This window comes from Condylura cristata, unplaced genomic scaffold (assembly GCF_000260355.1).
Source record: "Condylura cristata isolate star-nosed mole 26May11 unplaced genomic scaffold, ConCri1.0 scaffold00032, whole genome shotgun sequence".
NCBI lineage: Eukaryota > Metazoa > Chordata > Mammalia > Eulipotyphla > Talpidae > Condylura > Condylura cristata.
This window is the reverse complement of record NW_004567133.1, coordinates 732,226-753,388: the sequence shown is the minus strand read 5'-3', so window position 1 is coordinate 753,388 and position 21,163 is coordinate 732,226. Positions and strand designations below refer to the sequence as shown.

The 21,163-nt window shown below is 44.4% G+C and overlaps 2 protein-coding genes across 7 annotated transcripts in view; both read left to right on the top strand.

Annotated features, from left to right (window-relative positions):
* The window catches only part of ZNF655 (zinc finger protein 655), a 12,324-nt gene extending 10,494 nt beyond the window's left edge, over positions 1-1,830 (top strand). For all 3 annotated transcript variants that reach the window (XM_012731775.1, XM_012731776.1, XM_012731777.1), the window contains one exon: positions 241-1,830. In XM_012731775.1, coding sequence (XP_012587229.1) covers positions 241-1,637 — 1,397 coding nt within the window. In that variant the 3' untranslated portion in view covers positions 1,638-1,830. The remainder of the gene's footprint in view (positions 1-240) is intronic.
* ZSCAN25 (zinc finger and SCAN domain containing 25) overlaps positions 1-21,163 on the top strand; it is a 21,447-nt gene extending 284 nt beyond the window's left edge. The window contains exons 1-6 of one of the 4 annotated variants that reach the window (XM_012731773.1): positions 9,777-9,984; positions 10,735-12,075; positions 13,507-13,708; positions 14,296-14,387; positions 15,621-15,747; positions 18,695-21,163. In XM_012731773.1, coding sequence (XP_012587227.1) covers positions 11,689-12,075; positions 13,507-13,708; positions 14,296-14,387; positions 15,621-15,747; positions 18,695-19,527 — 1,641 coding nt within the window. In that variant the 5' untranslated portion in view covers positions 9,777-9,984; positions 10,735-11,688 and the 3' untranslated portion in view covers positions 19,528-21,163. The other 3 variants (XM_012731772.1, XM_012731774.1, XM_012731771.1) reach the window with 3 other exon arrangements.

Genomic DNA, 21,163 nt, shown 5'->3' with positions numbered 1-21,163 from the left:
ATTTTCTTACCCTCTTGAACATGCTCTGTTTCTACCACACCCTGAATGACTTGGATTCTACCTCACTGCTCCTGTTCTTGGCCTTACATAAACTGTTGTGCCTGTGCTTCAGAGTAAATAAACTTATTTGATCCTGGTAGATGATAGATTATTTAGCTTTTTCCCCTCTGAGTTTTCTTTTTCTAAGCACAGGGTACATTTGCAGATTACATTTGGTTTTCTATTTATATATTGAATCAGATGGAGATACCAGAGAAGAGAACAAGCTGTTGATTCCTAAGCAGAAAATTTTGGAAGAAGTACAGTCATACAAAGTGAGAGTAGGAAGACTCAAAAAGGATATTGCCCAAGTTCCTGAGACTATAGAAGTATATAAATCCGAGGACAGATTAGAAAGGCTTCAGGAAATTCTAAGAAAATTTCTTTTCCTGGAGAGAGAATTTAGGCAAATAACAATTAGCAAGAAAACTTTCACCAGTGAGAAGAACAATGAATATTATGACTCTGAAAAATGCTTCAGTCTGGACTCTTCCCTTGATACTGATCAGAGAGTTCTTAAGATACAAAATATTGATGATATTGATAAGTATGACATGAGCCTCAACCAGAATCCAGCTGCTGGTAAACATGGAAAAATAAATCTAACACAGGATTTTCAGAGTAGTGATTATAAGGAAAGCTTAATGGATCTTTCCCCCCTGAATAAATGTGAGAGCATTCCTACCACTGAGAAATCCTATAAATGTGATACATGTGAGAAAGTCTTCCATCAGAGCTCAGCCCTTTCTAGACATCAAAGAATTCATACTAGAGAGAAACCCTACAAATGTAAGGAATGTGAAAAATCTTTCAGTCAGAGTTCAAGTCTTAGTCGACATAAAAGAATACATATTAGAGAGAAGTCCTATAAATGTGAAGCATCTGATAAATCCTGTGAAGTATCTGATAAATCTTGTAGTCAGAGCTCCAGCATAATTCAGCATAAGAGAATTCACACTAGAGCAAAATCTTTTCAGTGTAGCCATTGTGAAAGAGTCTTCAGTCGTAGTGTACACCTGACTCAACATCAGCGAATTCACAGAGATATGCCTTGTACGTGTACTGTATGTGGCAGTGATTTCTGTCATACCTCATACCTAGCCGAACATCAAAAGGTCCATTGTGAAGAGAAGTCCAATCAATACAATGAATGTGGACCACCCTTTATCAAACATCAAGGATTTCGTCTCAAAGAAAAGCCCTTTACATGTAATGAATGTGGAAAAGACTTCAGATTGAACTCCCATCTTACTCAGCATCAAAGAATTCACACAGGAGAGAAACCACATGAATGTAATGAATGTGGAAAAGCATTCAGCCAAACCGCATGCCTTATTCAGCATCACAAAATTCATAGGAGAGAGAAATCCTATGAGTGTAATGATTATGAGGAAAATTTCGAGCATAGCTCAGATCTTGTCCTGCAGCAAGAAGTCCTCACTAGAGAAAAAGCCTTTGATTGTGATGCTTGGGAAAAGAACCTCAGTCAGAGAGCACACTTTGTTAAACATCAAAGAACTCATACCAAAGAAAAACCTTATGAATGTATTGAACGTGGAAAGACATTTAGTCAAGTTCAGGCCTCATTTAACATCTGAGCATTCCCAGCAGAGAAAAATCATGTATGTAACTGGATGTGATTAAAGCCTTTGCTCTTAGCTCAATCTTTTCAGCATCAGAGAATCCATACCAGAGGGAAACCATTTCTCAGAAAGTGATGAATGTAGGAAAGCTATTAGTGTTAAAAGTCTTAATACCTGCAAGCCAATAACAGTGAAAAAAAAAAAAAAACAACATGACTACACTGAATGTGGTAAATGTTTCATGCTATTTTCATACCTGAGTCACATTGAAGAATTCATACTGGAATAAAATTCCATTATTATAATGAATGTGAAAAAGCCACCAAACAGTCTTGTTCATCAGATTCATTCCATGCAGAAAGCCTGTGAATATGTGTGTGTGTGGGAAGATTCAGTTATATTCCAGTAGTCATTGACTATCAAAGAATCTATACCCAAGAAGTCATTTGAGTGTGTAAATGTGTCAAATCTTTCAGTAGAAATTCAAGTATTTTTCACCATCAGAGTATCCACACTAGACCAGAATCTGATACGGTACAAGTGCAAAAGTGTGTTGCCATATTTCATGCTTGATGTCAAGATATTGCATATTATGGCTGAGTATTTGTATTTGAAATTGCTAAAAAATAGTCCCAATCTTTTTTTTGCTGCAGAAGAACCTAGTCTGAAAAGTGACTGGGTGAATGCATTTCTATCTTTTTACGGTATTCTTTTATTTAAGATGATAGGTGTTGTAAGTAGTTATGTATACTTTATTTATGGAACTCAAACTATTTTTATTTTAATATGGCTTATAAACATTTTTATTTCATTCTGAAATTGGTTCTGTTGATCATGCTTCCCTAATACACCAAATGTTAAAACATAACTCTGGTAGCTCATTTTATTTTTTCAGTCCTGAGGCCAACTTCTCTCCAAAACAGACTTGTAGGCCCAATCTTTTCTGATGTTCTGGTGTCTTCTACAGTGAAACTTCTTTTAGAGGAATTAGATTTCTACATCCTGTCCATTCATGGTTATGAGGGATTTTATCTCTCCTGTGTTTGTGGCATGCAGCTAGACATTGCAGATAATGCCCAAGTTCTTAGCTGCCTTCTCTCCATCCACCACCATCTAAAAGATATGATAAAGACACCAGGGAATCATCTTAATAAGACTCCCGGTGGCCAGGTTACATTCTGCATGTCTATGTTTAGAATACTTTTTAGTTTAAAGTGATTTATATATTTCCACTGAAGGCTAACAAAATGCTTAGGTCTGCTTTTGATAGGGCAAAATATAAAGAACACACTAAAGAATCAGAAAACTTCTTTAAAGGAATATAGCCTTCCAACACAGATGTTGTTCTCATGTAACACCTCTAGGTGTATTTCAAGAGTTTCTTCCTGGTAAAATTAACCATTGTGGTTGCTTTGCATCTGTTTTCTATCCCCAGTTTCCCCGTATCAAACCAGGGAATGTATAATTGTTGAAACCACTTTTTTTTTTTTTTTTTGGTCTATAGGCCATATGTAAAACCATCTAAAAAAAACATGGCCCTATAAAAGAACATGGTTTTCTTGATGGATAAAAGTGATCACAAATACTGGCTTCAGAGTTCAGGGTCACTGTTATATCACCAAGCAAGAATTCGTTCTTCAAATAATGTCAAAGCATTTTATTCTGTTCTCCACCTTAAGCTTTATAACATTTTGTGAATAAGACAGGTTTTACTAAAAGTTCTGTCATTTCAGCAACTGAGGCCTTCATATTCAGATCCTCAGCAAATACATAAAAATTTATTGTTCACTCTAAGTCTGTTATGGCTAACCTTTAGGATAGTCTGCCACTGTATTTTGCCTCTTAGCCATCAGCAAGCATAGGATCTTATCAGGGCAAGGTAGGAATCTTAAGTGAAATTGATCTAAATGTAAAAGTAAATGAAAAATGCATGTGTTTTCCAATCTATGAATGTTTATACCCTTACATACAGAGAGATTGATGGTCACTTCCAGTGATTATGAAACAGGATTAAGTAATCCCTAAATAGCAGAATATATAAATCACATGTATACATTTGGTTTAGGACTGTGCTTTTGTACACTTGAATAAAAGTGTTTGATACTCTTAAGAATCTGTTGTAAATAAATTCTGAAGATTTCAGTCAGAAGAATTAAAAGTGTTGGAAACACCTCCCTGGCTACAACTTAGTTCTGTCCAGAAACCTTCAGAAAAGTGATTTATTCAATCTCCTTCATATTGATCACAAAAAAACCTTTCTAGAGCAAAGTATGAATATTTAGGATTTAAAAGGTTATTTGATTAGGATGCTGTGTTGCGTTAAGAGTTAAAAAGTTTGAGGTTTCATTGGAAAGAATGTATTTTTTTCAGTAAACATTTAAATGAGGAACAATTCTGGAATGCAAGTAACTTCCCCCTCTTTAATTTTTTTTTTTTTTAGTCTGGAGGATTCAGGATGGAAGAGAGGTGTAGTCTTTGAGGGAGTTCTGTCTGTCCGTACATATTCAAACAATCTTCACAAGTCTTCAAGGGAACTTTCTCCCATTTTAAAGAGGAACTTAAGTGTAGAGCGTTTGAACCTGTTAGTCATATGTACATTAATGGTAAAGTTAATCAAAGATCTGTTTGCATCCATCATGCTTTAGTTCATGCTGTTAGTATTAGACACATCCCAGAACCCAGAGTTTTCTTTGATACTGTTTTATTCTGTTAACATCTCTAGTGATTCACTGTCATCAGTTTGCAGCATGATCCTAAATGCTTTCACAGATGTGTGGGGTACTAGGAGAAAATATCCTCATGTCTTTTGATAGCTAATCAGATTACCTTTAAACAATTTTGACAATGATAGACTACAATTCAAAGCTTCCAAATTTGTATTTCCTGTCAGGATACCCCTTCCCCCATCAGTAGATGACATTTTCATTTCTCAGTGCCCCAAATGCACTTCTAATTGTTTCTGCTGACTGGAACTTACTGGTAAACTTTTCTTACCAAAATTTACTGCCACCTCTGGTTATAACAGCAGAGCTAAATGGTAATTGGAAAATCAAATTAGGTACCTAGGGTTTTGGCTTGAGTAGATTGAGATTGCCAGGAAAAGGTGAATATTGAAAGAGGAGTATGGAGAGTTATTTCAGGCAAAAGAGCATGGCAGAAGGCTTGTGAATGAAAGAATATGGCATTTTGAAGTTAAAGAGTTCTGGAGGAATGCCTACCTTTAATTTGATAACTGAGGAAGTGCAAAAAAAGAATTTAAAGGAGACCCCTAAGATGTAATCTCTGCAAAGAACAATGGGATTCCCAATTCTAAACATACATAAGTTCATTCACTAATGCAAATTGACAGGCTTAATGATAATCAGTGCTCACCAGTAGAAACAATCAAATGATAATCAAACCATCCATTAAGTAGTTTCCAGTAGTTGTCAAAACAATGGCTTGAATTTAGCTCTTTCCTGACTGAGTGGAAGTTAACCTCACTAGTTTTCTTGTTTATACAACAGAGAAGAAGAATAGCATGAAAATTAAATGAAATAATATAAAAGGAATTGGTCATAAATACTCAAAAGTTAAAAAGGATTTAGCATAAAATCTCAAAAGGAATTAATGAGAAAACATTTTATAGAAAACATTCCTTTATCGCTGGACTATGTTGGTGGCACATGGGTGACTTGGTGGTGGGAAACCCACAGGGATTACAATTGAGATTAAAAAAATACAAAATGATGTAAAAATAAACATTTTTAAAAAATAAAAAAAATTCCTTTATAAAAAGGAATTAATGAGAAAACATTTCTCTGATGATAGTGGAATCATCAGGCATCCTTGACTGCAGTAGGAACACCCTGCTAGAGATGGTGAAACCAGACATATACAACATTTGTATCATGGTATCACATCTTGTAGTCCCTTCAAAATATGAGTACACAGAGGAACTGGTGTTTAAAGACTGTAAGAATATTTTCAAATAGATGATGCCTATGAAGATCAACAAAATAAAGACAAAAATTTAAATTTTTGCTGACTCAGCCCATTCACTTTTTCAATAATTAGTTTCTTGTAATTTATAATTTGGACTTGACTACAATATCTGTCTTCCATAGGTGCTTACATTACAAATTTCCACCCAGGCTTCTCTGATTTTCCTGGTTGCAGCTGAACTGGGGCACTAGTTTTGAGTGAGCGAGGGTTTAAACACTGCATCTAATTTACAAACTGCAGTTTCTGGCATGCAAAGGAATTAAAAGTACTGGCTTCATGGAATTGTGAAGGTTAATGAGATGCCCAGGTAAGTGCTCTAGGCAAGTAGCTGATATTTCTGAGTTTAGTAGGGGTCTCCCCTTAGGAAGAAGGGTGGTGAAACACAGAAGGAGGAAGCCCTGTAGGCAAATGGGGGTGCAAGTAATAGGGAGAAAGCAGGAACCTAGTTTAAATCGCAGGTCACTTAGAGATGATGTGCAAACCAAAGTCTGGTCCATCGTTCTTCAAACCATCCGTTGGGAAGTTGAACGAGGTTCCCAGCGCCTTTGCTTTAGGACCTGGCTCTCCAGTGGGCCCTCGGGAAAGCGAGCTGCATAGATAGGACCCGGAAGCGCTCGACCCGGGACTCTAGTAAATCTTGCAGTTGTGTCTGGGAGGGCGAAGTCTTGCGTACGGCAGAGCGTGTTGAGTGAGTTGAGTGTCGGGCTCCAGCGACCCCAGGCTCCAGGGGAGGAAGGGTGCATAGCCCGCGCAGTCGCAACGGGAAACTCGCTGTGTGGTGGCTCAAGGGTTGCGACGGCACCCAGCGTCCTGGGTGAGGTCCGGGGCCCCGCTAGTGGCCGGGTCGCCCTGCCATAGTTGCAGGTCCGGGAGCGGCGCCGGGTTCCACAGCAAGCTCTCGAAGCTTCAGGCTTGGCTGCTACTCGACGGCCGCGCCCAGCCAGCCTCCAAGGATAACAAAGCCTCTAAAGTCTAGAGTGAGAGCCTTTCGGAAGAACGCGATACTCTCCCCCCCCCCACTCCCCTCCCCATCAGTGCCCCCCCCCCATCAGTGCCCTAGTCCCAAACTTTCCTTAAGTGTGGTGTTACCAGACAATTTAAAAGAGGCTCTTGGCCTTTGAGCAGCACTGGCGTTTGGACCAGGTCATGGAGGGACTGCCTGAACAGACGTCCTGGGAGTGTGTGTCCCACTCCCTGCAGTAGCCTCACGTTAGCAAGGGCCAGGAGCTGACCTCGCTACCTAATCTTCGTCTAAATTTTGTCTTTCAGTTACAGCCCTAGGTCAAATGGACACTTTTAACATTACACTTGGAATTGACCTGGTGCAAGCCTTTTTTGTTTAACCCAAAGCTCTAGTACACATAGAGCCTATAATTAACGTTTCCTCTGACTTGACCAGCAACAACACTGTCACTGTGCTGTTTGGAAGATATGTATTCCAGCACCTGTTAACTGTTCTTGGCCCTTGGAGCAGCTCAGTAGATGCTGTGTGAATAAATAAATGAATGAACCCAGCTAAGTGTGACCCGTGCCCCCAAAACCAGGAGAAGAGTGGACCCTTTGCTGTCACTCTATCCAAACTCCCCTTTATCATTAGGGAAGCTACATTTTCTACTAAAAGAGCTACAAGAGAGTATCTTGCCTGTAAAATATAATAGACAAGCCAGCCACCTGCTGGCTATACTATAAATATCAGCGTTTTAATTTCATTGCCATCTCATCGTGCTGGTATGGTTTTTTAAAAAAAATTTTTAAAGATTTATTTGTGCATAGAGAACGGGTACAGGCTAGAGGCTCAGGGGCGGTGAGAGGCTTCACCAGAGACAGCGGGGAGCAGAACAGGCAGATCGAGGAAGTACACTGCTGAGGGGAGCAGCGGGCGGGTCAGGAGAGGTCTGCCGCACCATGTGGTCACCCCCGGGGCAGGCGGGAATCGAACTCATGCGGAAGTGGCTTTAGCTTCTTAGTGCTGTGCTTTAACCCGCTGCTCCACCATGGAGGGGCCGTTCTGGTATGTTTTTTAAAAATGGACTTGATAATTAGGGGTCAAAGGTTTAGATAATCCTCATGAACTTTGAGATGGCCTATATGTGTGTATATGGGGGGTCACCATACATTTGTCCTTCTAATTATGTTTTCAGGCTAATTTTTAACTCAGCAACTATTTGTTAACTAGTTGTTATGAGATGCTGAGATTAAGTTGAAAGAAAACCTCCCACCCACCAATAGGTATAGAGTTGAGTTGGAATAGTTGACTAAGAGAAACTGGGTCAATTAACAAGGTAGAAGAGAGTCCTGTGAACTGGATAGTGGTCCAAGAAGCCTTGAAAAGGCATATGAATTTGGCCTTTTGTAAGATTTAGAGGAAGAAAGGAATCAGGTTTTAGATGAGAAGCAAAGATCCTAAAATATTCATTCATGTTAGTTTCACAGTGTCCACTGGATTCAGTCAGTCAGTACTCCTTAGCTTGGTGTTTAGAGTCCTCTGCAATGAGGCTACAAATTCCAAGTATGGCCATTCTGCCCATACCCCTCCCCTGAGTGACCCCCGCAGCGGGAACCTAGTCTTGCCTCCACAGAGTGCCTGCTCTCCCACAGTTTAAAACCAGTCATAGTGGTGAGACTCCACCTTTTTATCATTAGGCAGGGACAGAGGTAGACATACATGAAGGTGAAGGAAGCCTGAAGGTGAGCAGAGGAGGGAATTCAGACTCATTTTTACATGAGTCTGAATCATGCTAACAGTAATCATGTCTGTTATCAAGACTGTGGCACTGCTATTTTGGGGTCTATTTGTTTCATTCTATTGATAACTGTGGGATAATTACATAGGTGTGTGTGGGTTGCCTGCAGCAGTTTGAACAGACCACATAAAATTCTGATTTTCTACTGGCAACTTAAGAGTAACCAGTTCAGATGTGATTTTTCACTTTACCACGAGCAACAAATTTTATCACATTTAAAGTTTATTAAGGGCAACTTACATACAGCGGTCCTTGGCACCTGAACCTTGGGCAGGACACCTCACCTCCCACCCTATAGTTCTAGCTACTCTAAGGTGGCATGTTCCCCAACTTCCCAAATCAGCGTGCAAATAAGGCCAAATCACTGAAACAGTGGTTCCTGGAAGAGAGAAAGTCTGAGTAGATGGGATAAAGATGGGATAAAGTTCTCAAATCACTCCTCTTGTAGTCGGCTGTGGAGCAAAGAAATGTGGACTTCGCTCTGGTTCATTTAGCTAGTTACCCGCAGTCCCTACCTAGCCTTGGAGCACAGCTCTAGAGTAGTCAAAAAGCCTCCAGGCGGCCCTCCCTGGTGGCACAGCGGGTTAAAGCACAGCACTAAGAAGCTAAAGTCACTTCTGCATGAGTTCGATTCCCGCCTGCCCCGGAGGTGACCACGTGGCGTGGCAGACCTCTCCTGACCCGCCCGCTGCTCCCCTCAGCAGTGTACTTCGTCGATCTGCCGCCTGTTCTGCTCCCCACTCTGTCTCTGGTGAAGCCTCTCACCCTCCGCATCTCTGGCCTGTACCCCAGTTCTGTATGAATAAATAAATAAATCTTTAAAAAAAAAAAAAAGCCTCCAGGCTTTGGTGTGTGAGGTAAAGCAAGTCTCAGGAAAAAAAATAAATTTTTCTTATACTGTTCTGGTCTGACCATCCATTTGGCTTTGGTTTCAGGAATGCATCAGTGCTCGCACGCACTACACTGGTGCTGCTCCCTCTGCTGGGGGCATTCTTACCTAACTTTTGGGCCCACCTTCAAATTCGAGTTCAGGTGCCGCTTCCTTCACCCCTCCCCACCACCGGGGGCAGGTCCGACGTTCTTAGAAGAGTCCATAAAGCAGTTGCTTCTCTCGGTCGCCCTTGGCCCCTCCTCCTTGCACGGACCTCACGGGGGAATGGAACGAACATAGGTTGATTGACCCATTGGGCTCTACAGCCCTTGAGCGACGTACTGGGTCTGAAGTGTGCAAGGGGAACACTTAGCAGGGGAAGAGCTACACGTGGCGCCACCATCGCTGAAAGGGTCAACTGGGACGAGCGACCATAGAGACGTACTGACCTCCAAGAATCCTAGAGAGGAAACGGAAGCGTCCTTTTTTGCGCACCTGTCTGACAGCCTCAACAACCCACTTCCGGTTCGTCGAGGGCACGGGCAATCCGCGCGGGTGTGGGGCCGCGGGTTAGAGAGCCGGGTCTGGGCTGCGGCAGGTTCCTGCGCGGGGTGGGCTGGCGCCGGCGTTGCGCTGTGGTGCGGCTGCGGGTCTGGGTGGCGGCAGAGCTGGACGTGCGGGCGGCGCGTCTCCCTGGAGCTGCCTCCCGCGGTACCGAGGCCCTCCGGGTCGGGATCTTGGGGCCACGCAGCAGTAGGCTCAGGTAGGAGCGAGATTGGTCCCGCTCGGCCAGGGTTGGCTTAAAGCTGGGTGCCCACCAACCCGAGACCTTGAATCGCAATAAAACCCGGTGGAAAGCGAAAGTAGTCTTTTTAGAGCGAGACGTAGGACACTCATTTGAAGAATAACCTGTTTGTCCAGAGCCATAATGAAAAGATTGCATGAGGACCTCTCGCCTGCAGGGAGTCCGGTAGACGGGGACATATTGGTAAACATTTCCACTACAGTGCAATAAATAAATAAATCCCCTACAGTGCAGGGAATGAATGCAGTAGCTGGAAAGTTTTGAAGGAATAATCTTCGTTGATGCAGCAGAGAAAATGAATAGATGGAAAAATGTAAAAAACGTTAAGCAGCATTTTTGGCCTTTTCTCATTCTGTTCCGTTTAGAGTGATTGCACTGTAAAAGCGAAGTCCTTGCCGCCCTTTGGTCTTCGGGTCTGTCTTCCAGCAATTAAATAGCACTCATCCTCCAGTCTAGTACAGGCCTCCTGGTTCGCATGAGTACTTGAATCTCATTAATCTTTCCTTCTATGACTTCCCATTTTTCTCCTCTATGTCACATATTTTGGGAATAGGTGTTGGCCAGTATATAACTACTTACATCTTTGGTCCCCATGTGAAAAGTCGCGGGAATGGTACTCACAAAATTAATTGTAAGTTTTAAATGAAAGCATTTGCCAGTTAGAACATCTTTCATCTATTATGATAATAGTTGCTCTGTTTTCTTTAGGCTGAATGTATCCTTACATCCAGCAAGTCTTACTGGTTTTACCTGCCAAAAAAAAAAATGTCTTGACTTTGCTACTTTGCCACTACCCTGGTTTAATCCTCTGGTCTCCTTGGACAACTGTAAGTGCTATTTCCCTTCTTATCCCTTCCAATCGAGTCTCTGTTGATATTCCACAAGCAAAATCAGTCTTTGCAAAACATGTAACTCCCTACTGAAATAAATGAGAGTAGTGTTCATAACTGGCTTCTGGATAATTTGGTTTCTGCCTTCCTCTGCCTCTTGTGCAGCCATGCCCCTCCCTCACCCTACTGAAGCTGCTCTGTGCTTTGGCTTTCTCAGGCTTGTAGAGTAATTTCTAGCCTTAAGACTTTTGCTTGAAATGCACTTTGAGTGTCTGGCTCTTTCTCATCCTTTGACTCTTTGCTTCTCAGAAGAATCTTCATGTAGATCATTCCATGTTAGTACCCAGCTAACTGGGTACTACTGGAATTTATCTCCATTTATAATTTTATTTGCTTGCATTTAATTTTTTTCTGTTGTCTGTATTAGTATATGAATTTCAAGTAAGGGCCTTGTTTATATTTCCTTCAGCGAGCACTCTGGTGATTGACCTAATTATAATGCATCTTACATTATTCTCTAGTGGTAGGGCTATCTCCTTTATAATACCCTATGTTATTTGTGGGTGGAAGCTAAGTATTTTATATCTTCAATTTACCCCCTGCACATAAGTGGTGAGCATATATTTATTGAGTTGAATTGACATGCTTTTCAGGTTGTATGTTCAGTCTTTTGAAAGTACCTTATTACTGTACTGTATACTGCAGCAAACTCTTCAATGCTACAGAGCTAGAACAGGGATGGACTCACCTTTCTTATGTCTCATTTGTGCTGCCATCATTGTCTGCTTGATCTTCCCAACAGACCTTCAGTGTTCAGTGAGGGAGCTTGAAGATGCTGAAAGAGCGTCCAGGGATGGCAGAAGATCCTCAGCAGCAGTTGGGTGCTCCTGTGGTAAAACTGGAGAAAGAATTGCCCTGGGGCAAGGGAAGGGAGGATCGTAGTCCTGAGTCTTTTCGCCTGAGGTTTCGGCAGTTCCGCTACCAGGAGGCAGCCGGTCCACATGAAGCCCTCAGGGAACTCCAGGAGCTCTGTCGCCAATGGCTGAGGCCTGAGCTGCACACCAAGGAGCAGATCCTGGAGCTGCTGGTGCTGGAGCAGTTCCTGACCATCCTGCCCCGGGAGTTCTATGCCTGGATCCGGGAGCACGGCTTGGAGAGTGGCAAGGCCCTAGTCGCCATGGTGGAGGATTTCACAGAGAGAGCATTGGAGGCCAAGGCGGTGGGTGAGAAGGGGGTATCAGGGCCTTGTTTTGTTGGTGTGGGAAGGGAAGGTTTGGCTAATTGAAAGATTTGAGGAAGCAGTGAGTACGGTGGAGAATCTCCTTCCTCTGCTCCCAGACTCCTTGAGATACTTTTTGAAGGGCAGTGGCATATTCAGCAAGAAAAGCCATTCCCAGGGAAGATGCAGAACCTGTGGAACGGCATTGGGCTTCTTTTCTGGTCATCAGGGTAGAGACGTGGTCACATTTCTCCCGTGAACCTGCCAAGAATAGATGTCATCAAGGTCCCAAGTAAATTCATTCTCCTTTGGGCAGAAACATGTGCAAAAGCAAGGAGTTCCCCTTAGTGAATATTCTTACCCAGAAGAGCTCTCTCTGACAGTGCTGTTTCCACATCTGCATGTCAGCTCTTAAGGCTACCGTAATCCTGTGGTAGTGATCCTTCTGGTGACACTGAGTAGCTATCTCAGCTGCTTCCTGGGAGCTCTGGCCTTATCTCTGCCACTCTGCAGGGTTGTTGGCTGGGGATGAAGAGCGCAACACCAAATGTTATTGTTTTGCCTGCAAATAACAATCATTCTTTAGTTTTTTCCCACTGCAGTTACTCTGACTTCTTGTATAACCCCAGGAGTTTTGTTTCTTTTTTTAACTCTCAACTCAAGATTTTAAAAAGTGGGCTGGGAATGGCCTTATTTTTGTGAATGAATTGTACTATGAGTCCTCCTGACATTTCTTGCTCTTTTTAGGTCAGTGTTTTTCTCAGCTACATCACTGCACTTTGTGGTTTTTACTTTCAGCTTCTGTAACGGGCAGTTTTTTTTCCTAGCAGTGAGTGTTTTTTTAATTTTTAAAAAAAGATTTATGTTTTTATGCATACAAGAACTGGGGTATAAGCCAGAGGTGCAGGAGTGAGAGGATTCACCAGAGACAGAGCAGAACAGGCAGATTAACTGAAATACACTGCTGAGGGGAGCAGTGGGTGGGTCAGGAGAGGTCTGCTGCACTGTGTAGTTCAGCTCCCTGGCGGGGAATTGAATTTGCGCTGCAGTGGCTGTTAGAACTTCATAGTGCTGCACTTTAACCCGTTGTGCCGCCAGGGAGGGCCCTAGCAGCGAGTGTTTCAGAGCAAAATCTCAGTAAAGCAGTATTTACATGCTCTGATATATTCTTTTTATAATTGATCACTATTGGGGCAGACACAATGGAGCCCTTGTATAAAGGCATGGACACATAGAAGGTGCTGAGAACCTGATAAATTGAGCTTAACTTCCTGTTCACATTCTCACTGATAGCCTGGGAAGAGCTGAGCCAGCTTTTTCATCCTCTGTCCTGTATCTGGGATGGTTCATAGCTTTCTTTTTAGGATTTAATTTCCTTTCATAACAGCCTTCCCTCAGCCACATTCTAATAGGTGTTGGAACTGTTTGTAGGTTCCATGTCACATGCAGGGAGGCCAGGAGGAGGTAACACTTTGCAGAACCCCTTGGGAATCGAGTGGCCACCTGGGGCCAGTGGAGGTCAAGCCTGAGTGGGGGATGCCTCAGGGAGAAGGAGTTCAAGGCCTAGACCAAGGCGCTGAGGAGCAGCTCAATGAGGACCCTGGAGATGGGACGCAGGCCTTCCAGGAGCAGGGTAAGCTGGAGCAGTTCCCAAGGAAGAACCTGGAAAACGGTGCATTGTGCCTCCCCCTCCACTTCCCTTTTACACACCAGGCAGTTGATAAGCTAAGTTACCCCCAAGGTGTAAATCTGAATTTTCCTGGCTACTACCTTGACCTCAGTTGGAAACAGATTAAGTGACAATGTTTTCTGTAGCTTGACTTTCTGATTTCTGCAGGAGATAACATTCTCTTACTGTTTCTTCTTGTATCCTTTCCCTCAAATCCCTTTCACAAATCTCCAGGAAATATATAACTGATACATGGGGATAATTTTTAAATGGACGGACAAACCATATCCCCAAAGATCATCTGTGACTTTCATGTTACTGAATCTCGAAGGGTGTTACTTCCAGAGTGTGACTTCGGGGCCTGCATAGCCTTGAAGGGACAAGGCATACTGGGTTGGGGCCACCTTCCCAGCTGAGAGCAGTTTAGGGCATACCTGTACCTCTGGAGTTTTCTTACCCCTCCTGGGCTTCTGTTCAGGCTGTGTACATCTCTGAATGCGCTTAACTGCACAACAACACTAATCCTTCTCATGCTTTATTCCCCTGCTCAGCTCTGCCAATTCTTCAGGCTGGTCCTGGCCTCCCCCCAGTGAATACCAGAGACCAAGAGATGGCAGCTGGGTTCCTCACAACTGGATCCCAGGTGAGCTCTGCTTTTGCCTTTCTGGGGATCATGACCTTGCTTTGAATGAGCTTCACTTTCCCCAGGATTTCTCTGAACAACAGCGTGCCATCCCCAAACTTATATCACTTTATTTTTCTTATTCTGTGAACATGACAGCTTCATTTTCTCCACTTTACCATCTTCTGTTGTTAAATTTGAATTGAGCCTGTACCCTTGGATTCAGGTATAAGATTCAGTTCAGGTGTATTAGTCTTGAATTTTTTTCTTTAATTGACTCAGTGTTAGTCTAATAATTGTGAGGAAAAAGACATTTCTGATAGAAACCCTGTAGATGAGAGCTATGGTGGCTGGCCTGGAAACCAGTACCTCTGTGGATTCTGCTCTTCTTTTGAACCTTCTCTTCCTGCTATATCAGTAGGAATGTCACCCACGCAAGTGGAGGCCCCTGGGATCGCTGGGCAGAGTCGTCTCTCTGGACCCTGTTCTGACCAAACCAGGAGCTTTTGTCTTCTTAGCTCTTCTTTGCCTGCCACAAACAGGGCAGCTAACACCTCAGTGGGGCTCTCTTGCCGTATCATGGGATGCTGAGTGCTACCAGGGAGATGGGAATTTCCAGTGCGGCAGCCTTTTGGAAAGCATCCTTGTAGAAGGAAAGATGTCATTTGGCAGAAACAAGAAGTGAATCAGGTGTGACCTAGTTAAAGCAGTAATTGGGCAAGATTTGATGCCTGTGTACTTCCTCTTTGTGTTTTCCAAGCGTGAAGAATGACAGCAACATTTTAAAATTGGTCAGACCCTCCCCTCCACTGTAATAGTTCTCATGGTGTGATGAATGACAAAGCTTGTATTATAATGGGGCATTGTTCTTAAGACAGGGATTGCCTGCATGTTTCCTGGTCTCTGAGAGAAAATTCTATATTGGGGGATAGACAGCAGCTCCAGGCTCTAATGAGCTTAAAGATTGAGTGGAGGTTATTGAAAAATGGAAATTGGGCACTGCGGATTTAGCTACAGGCTAAGTGCCAGCAGCAGAGACTCAGATCTGCAAAGACTCAAACAAATCTGTTATGTGTCTGCCATTAAATTTTCAAGAGGTAGGCACCTGTGTGCCTAAAACCAAGGGCCTGCAGACCCCAGTTTGTCTGTCTTCTTGTTCTGTTCTTTCCTGATGTCTCCTAAGTCCTCATTTGCCTCTAGACTACTTCTGCGTGGGGCTGTTTCTTTATCAGTAGCAATCCTCTGTTGTTTCAGGCGTTGGGACCATTTAAAGATATGGCCTTGGCCTTCCCCGAGGAGGAATGGAGGCATGTGACTCCAACCCAGATAGACTGCTTTGGGGAATATGTGGAAGCACAGGACTGTGGGATCTCACCTCCAGGTAAGACAGTTTCTGTCCCACAGGTGACAAATTGAGGCGTTTTGAAAGCTGTAGGTCAGGGCACTTGCCTTTGCCTCACATTTCAGAAGTTGGTGCTGCTGACAAAAGAGGTGGGTTCCTGGCAGATTAGTAATGGGTCTGAGGAAGGGTCATGCCCTGAGGGGTGTAAGCAACTGTCTAGTTCCTCCTCCAACAAGAGAGGGAGAGGGTAGTTGCTGAGAAAACACTAGGCAGTTATTCCAGCTGTGATGACACAGGTGAGTTGTTAAATTCCCCAGGTACCTGGTCTGTCCCTGCTGAAGGTGTATGAGCCCTGGAGATCCTGAGAAAAGCAGCCATAGTCGGGTTCTCTGGATCTTTTGCTCAGCAGGTGCTTGTTAAATGTGCCCTGTATAGGTCCAAGGTAGAATCTTTGAGGACGGACGGAACTAAAGAAGGTGAAACTTCGGCATGCAGTGTAAAGGTGGCACAAGGCCGCTGCTGTAGGGTTTTCGAAGTGGGAGAGCCGGTGTGGGCCTGTGAGAGCAAGCAGAGCTTCACCTGAGTGTCTCAGGTGGTATCTGGGCTTCAGTGGGCTTGGAGCTGGGGCACTCTGAAAGGACACCTGCTGTGAAAGGAGTTCACAGGAGCAGCAGCAGCGAGAGAAACTGGGAGGAGAGTGTGAAGGGAAGTGTAGGGTGAGGGCCCAGCTGGGGAAGCCCGCAGGCTGCTCTGCAGGCACCTGGAGCCAGAATGAAGAGCAGTGTGGGAAAGCGCCGGGCTGAGTGGGGAGAGTGGCGGGGATGCCCCTCGGCTGTGTGCCTGTGACCCCTTGTCACCATGTTGGCAGCTGTATACTGCCCACACAGAAGGCCTCGCTCCACCTGGCCTTTTTCCATCTTGCAGTATGTTGAGGGAGGGGTGAGTGTCATACTTTCTTCGGGGAACCCATCATGGCTTCACCGCTGGCTGACCACAGGCATCTCACCTGGCCTTGTTAGGGTTCTGTTTCCTTCATTGGTAAATGGGGATATTTACAGAACACCATCTCGTGATGTGAGGATTAAATGAGATAGTGAATCTAAGCGTTTGGTAAATATGGTGGTTCTAGGTACTTTTGTTATTTGTGTAAATGTTAAGCAATTCCTTTCAGTCAGTCAGCATTTACTCAGGTCTCCCTTAGATTCATTCCCTTGTACTTACAGTTCTTGCATTGACAGCTGTATAGGATTGAGCCTGAGAAAATAAATACACATTCCATAATGTGTAATCTGGCTTATATTCACATGTTCCCAGAGTCCAGGTGTGCATTGCAGTCAGTTTAAATTTTATTGGCCATCCCAGCTCAAAACTAGCAACTGCCCAAATGAATATCAGTAATATATTCCAGTGTAGCTCCACATACCAGTGAAAAAGAATGTAGTGTAACTGACGCTGTGCACAATATGAGTCTTGAGCAGAAGAGGCCAGAGGCAGTGTATGAATCTGTCACCTGGTGTTCAAGAACAGGTAGAGATGTTTTATGGTGGTAGCATGTTACCCTGGATCAGGATATTTGCCACTGGATAGGGGGAGAGGGGTTTGTGGGGACTGGTATGTTCTTTGAACTAGATGCAGCTTATATGACTGTTCCTTATGAAAATTCTTTGAACTCTACACTTGTGTCTTGTACACTTTACCTTATGAAAAGCTTACAGAAAAGCACATGTAAAGTGATTACTGTGCCCTTCAAATTTTATCAAATTAGGAGGCATGTAATGTTCTCTTCTTGCCTTATAATGGCCTTGACAGAAAGGCCGTTTTGTTCTTTTAAGCACATTGCCAGTTCCCTCTTGGCTCTTTTTATGCCCTCTTACTTTTCTCCTCTTTTTCTTGTCCTTAAACAAGTGCTCTGTTCATTTAGAGAGAGTACAAGATTGGTCATAGAAGAACTTCTGGAAAGACTAAGTTATTTCAGTGCTAGGAATCATGCCATGATAGAGGCTGAATGGTACAGGAAGGTCAGTGACAGTCTGGCTTCCATCCACGACCATTAAGTATCTCCCTGAGTCAGTCCCCATTCTAGGTGCCCAGATTAAGAATCAAGTTTAGGTGGAGGGAGCAACCTGAGCAGAGACAGCAGCTGAGCCAGTGGGTGGAGGAGCCAGAGAACTGCAGCTATTTCGCCATTGCTAGAATAGGCTGATAATCACAGCAGAGGGGACCCATCCCGATGAGTGTACATGAGTGTTTACAACTTGGTTGCGTGAATAAGTGCTAGTGAATGCACATGTCCTGAAGAGCCCTAGGCCAAGAGTAATCAGGGCATGAGTTAAGCCATAAAGGAAGTAAAAGTCTGGAGTTAGAGTTTAAGAGGGCATTAAAATTTGGTAGGCTGTTCTGTAGAAAGGCATGGAGATGGAAGAAGACAAAATGCCATCAACTCGTTGGCTTGAACAGGATTTCTCATTGCCCTGGAAACTGAGAAGATGAAGGTGCCAGCAGATTTGGTGCGGGTCCCCTTCAGGTGGCCCCTTTTGCCTGTCCTCACATAGGTGCTGGTGTTGGGAGTAGTTGTGTCTCTTCCTCCTTTGAGGACATTATCCCATCATGAAGGATCATATGCACATGACCTCTGGGTGCATGCAGAGAGAACTCTGGCTTCTCCCTCTTATGAAGACGTTACATCCATCATGGGCTCCACCCTCAAGGCTAGGCCTGATTACTTACCTGTCTCCTAATGGCATCACAGTGGGGCTTAGGGCTTCAGCTTCTGAATTTGGGAGGAATACATACATTCTGTCCATAACTGAGATGGAAAGAAGTAAAGGAAAGCCCGATTTTAGTCAGTGAAAGTACAGTGTATTGAGCTTGTTGGTTAAAGGGAAGGAGTTGCTGTTGATGGGATACTCTTAGGAGCCACATTCTAGCAAGTACTTTTTCTCTCAGAGCTACTTCAGAATCAGTCTGTATCTCCTTTGTCCTGTAGGCATTGGGAACAAGGAAAAGGAGGCAAAAACCCAGCCGGCAGATCTCAAGGGGGCGCTTGTTCAAATGACATCAGAGAGATTTGGGGAAGGTGCCCTCCAGAGCCCTGAACTGGGAAACACCTGTGAGCCGGAGCCCGGTAGCTCTGTGGGAACCATGCCAGGGCTGCCTCCTCCCCAGCAGGGTGTCGTGCCCCTGCCTGATGACCTCAAGACCCAGAACTCCTTCTGGAAGCCTTTTCAGTGCCCTGAGTGTGGGAAGGGCTTCAGTCGGAGCTCAAATCTTGTCAGACACCAGCGAACCCATGAAGAGGAGAAATCCTACGGCTGCGTGGAGTGTGGGAAAGGGTTCACTTTGCGGGAGTACCTTATGAAACACCAGCGAACCCACCTGGGAAAGAGACCCTATGTGTGCAGCGAGTGCTGGAAAACCTTCAGTCAGCGGCACCATCTCGAGGTGCACCAGAGGAGTCACACAGGAGAGAAGCCCTACAAGTGTGCCGACTGCTGGAAAAGCTTCAGCCGAAGACAGCACCTGCAGGTGCATCGGAGGACGCACACCGGGGAGAAGCCATACACCTGTGAGTGCGGCAAGAGCTTCAGCAGGAACGCTAACCTGGCGGTGCATCGGAGGGCGCACACAGGGGAGAAGCCTTATGGGTGCCAGGTGTGCGGGAAACGGTTCAGTAAAGGGGAGCGGCTGGTCAGACACCAGAGGATTCACACCGGGGAGAAGCCTTACCACTGCCCAGCCTGTGGGAGGAGCTTCAACCAGAGGTCCATCCTCAATCGACACCAGAAAACTCAGCATCGCCAGGAGACCCTGGTGCAGTGAGGGTGCTCTGCGGAAACACCTGTTTTTGCTAATGGAAGGCGGTGTGGGGTGGGGGGGACCATGAAGCAGAGGGAGAGCTCAAGGAGATGTCATTCATCTGGATTCTCTGAGGACTTTGGGGGCTGGCGGACTTGGGGTATGAAGGGGCACAGAAAGGCACCCTAATCCATTTGCACTCATTCTCAAACAGAAGGGCAAGACCTGGCTGAGTTTCAGGAGAGCAGTTTCTTATCTCTCTTACCCAAGTGGTGCTGACAGTTTTTCTTATGATCTTTTGGAGGAAAGAGAATCCTGTTTCAGTTCAGGTCGAGGTGGTTTTCCTTCAGTGGAATGATCATACCCACCTCCGGGGTCTGACAGTCAAGGCCAAATTTTGTTCCATGTTGGCAGTTTGGACCTCCTTTTCCAGGGGCTGTGTTCTGCAGGGCATTCACTCACACTAACCCCCCTTCCAGTTGACAAGTATCACTGAACACCTGCCCTGCGCCTGGCCCTGCAAGTACAGTGGTGAAGGAGATGGATGAGGAGACCTCATTCCCCAGGGCTGGTGACTCAGCACAACCTGCACACGACCGACAGTGACAGCCACGTGTGCTCCGTGGCGTTTGTGGCACAAGCTGTGCAGGGGGATGTTTTGTGCACAGCCAGCTGCCCGCCTGCCTGGTGCTGGATCTGCCCCACGTGGTTGGGGTCTTCTGGGCAGCCTTGCTTATTTTGTCCTATTTGTAGCCCTCCTTTTCCTCTGTAACGTTCTACCCTCCTCTATAAAGTTTCCCCATTCCATTTTTCTTTGTACCGTGACAAATGTTTAGCCCTCTGTTAGGAAATTAATATTTTGCTATTGATGACTGAATAAACATGAGAGTATTTTAAAAATATTCAATTCTATATAAAGTTTAATTCCTTGAATCTGAAAGATGAACTAATGTCAATACCCTATGTTGATGGCACTTTATAGTGTAATGCTTTTCTCTGTATTCTCACTTGATTCATCCCACAAATATTTAAAAGGTCCAGCTGGGGGTCGTGTGCTCTTCCAGGCCCCCTCGACGCATCTCCGAGTAAGGTGGCGGGAGAGTCCCTGCCATCGTGGAGTTTCCATTTCACTGAGTGTATTTGAACTTCAGAACCACCTGAGATGGAACTGTGGCTGCTCTTGAGCCCGCTGGACCTGGAATCTGAGCCTTGTCCTTGTTCCTGTCACCTCGCTGTCCTGAAAGTCACTGGCCACCTACCTCTTGTTACTGAATCGTCTCTGTCCTCAGTGCATCTAGGTCCCGTCATCCGAGAGGAACCGGGGGTCCTAGAGGCTAGCTGGAGATGATGAGACAGTAGCGTCCTATTTTGCATGAGTGTCAATTCAGAAAAAATAACCCTGTCTGTAGGCATTTTAAATACATTTCTTGAAAAATGAGAAGATACAATAGTTGTAACTATGCTCAAGCTTATATTACTTTACCACTACTAAAAGGTTTCTTTTCTGTTTAAACTTTTGGACCTTGCTTAACTAGAATGGACCCTGCTGCAGTGTTGCCTTTCAGTGTTAGCTGCTGAGTAGTTTGTTGTGGACAATATAATTGGAAGCTGTGATTGTCTGTGGTGCCTTTTAATACTGCTTTAGTGAAAGTTTTGTTTC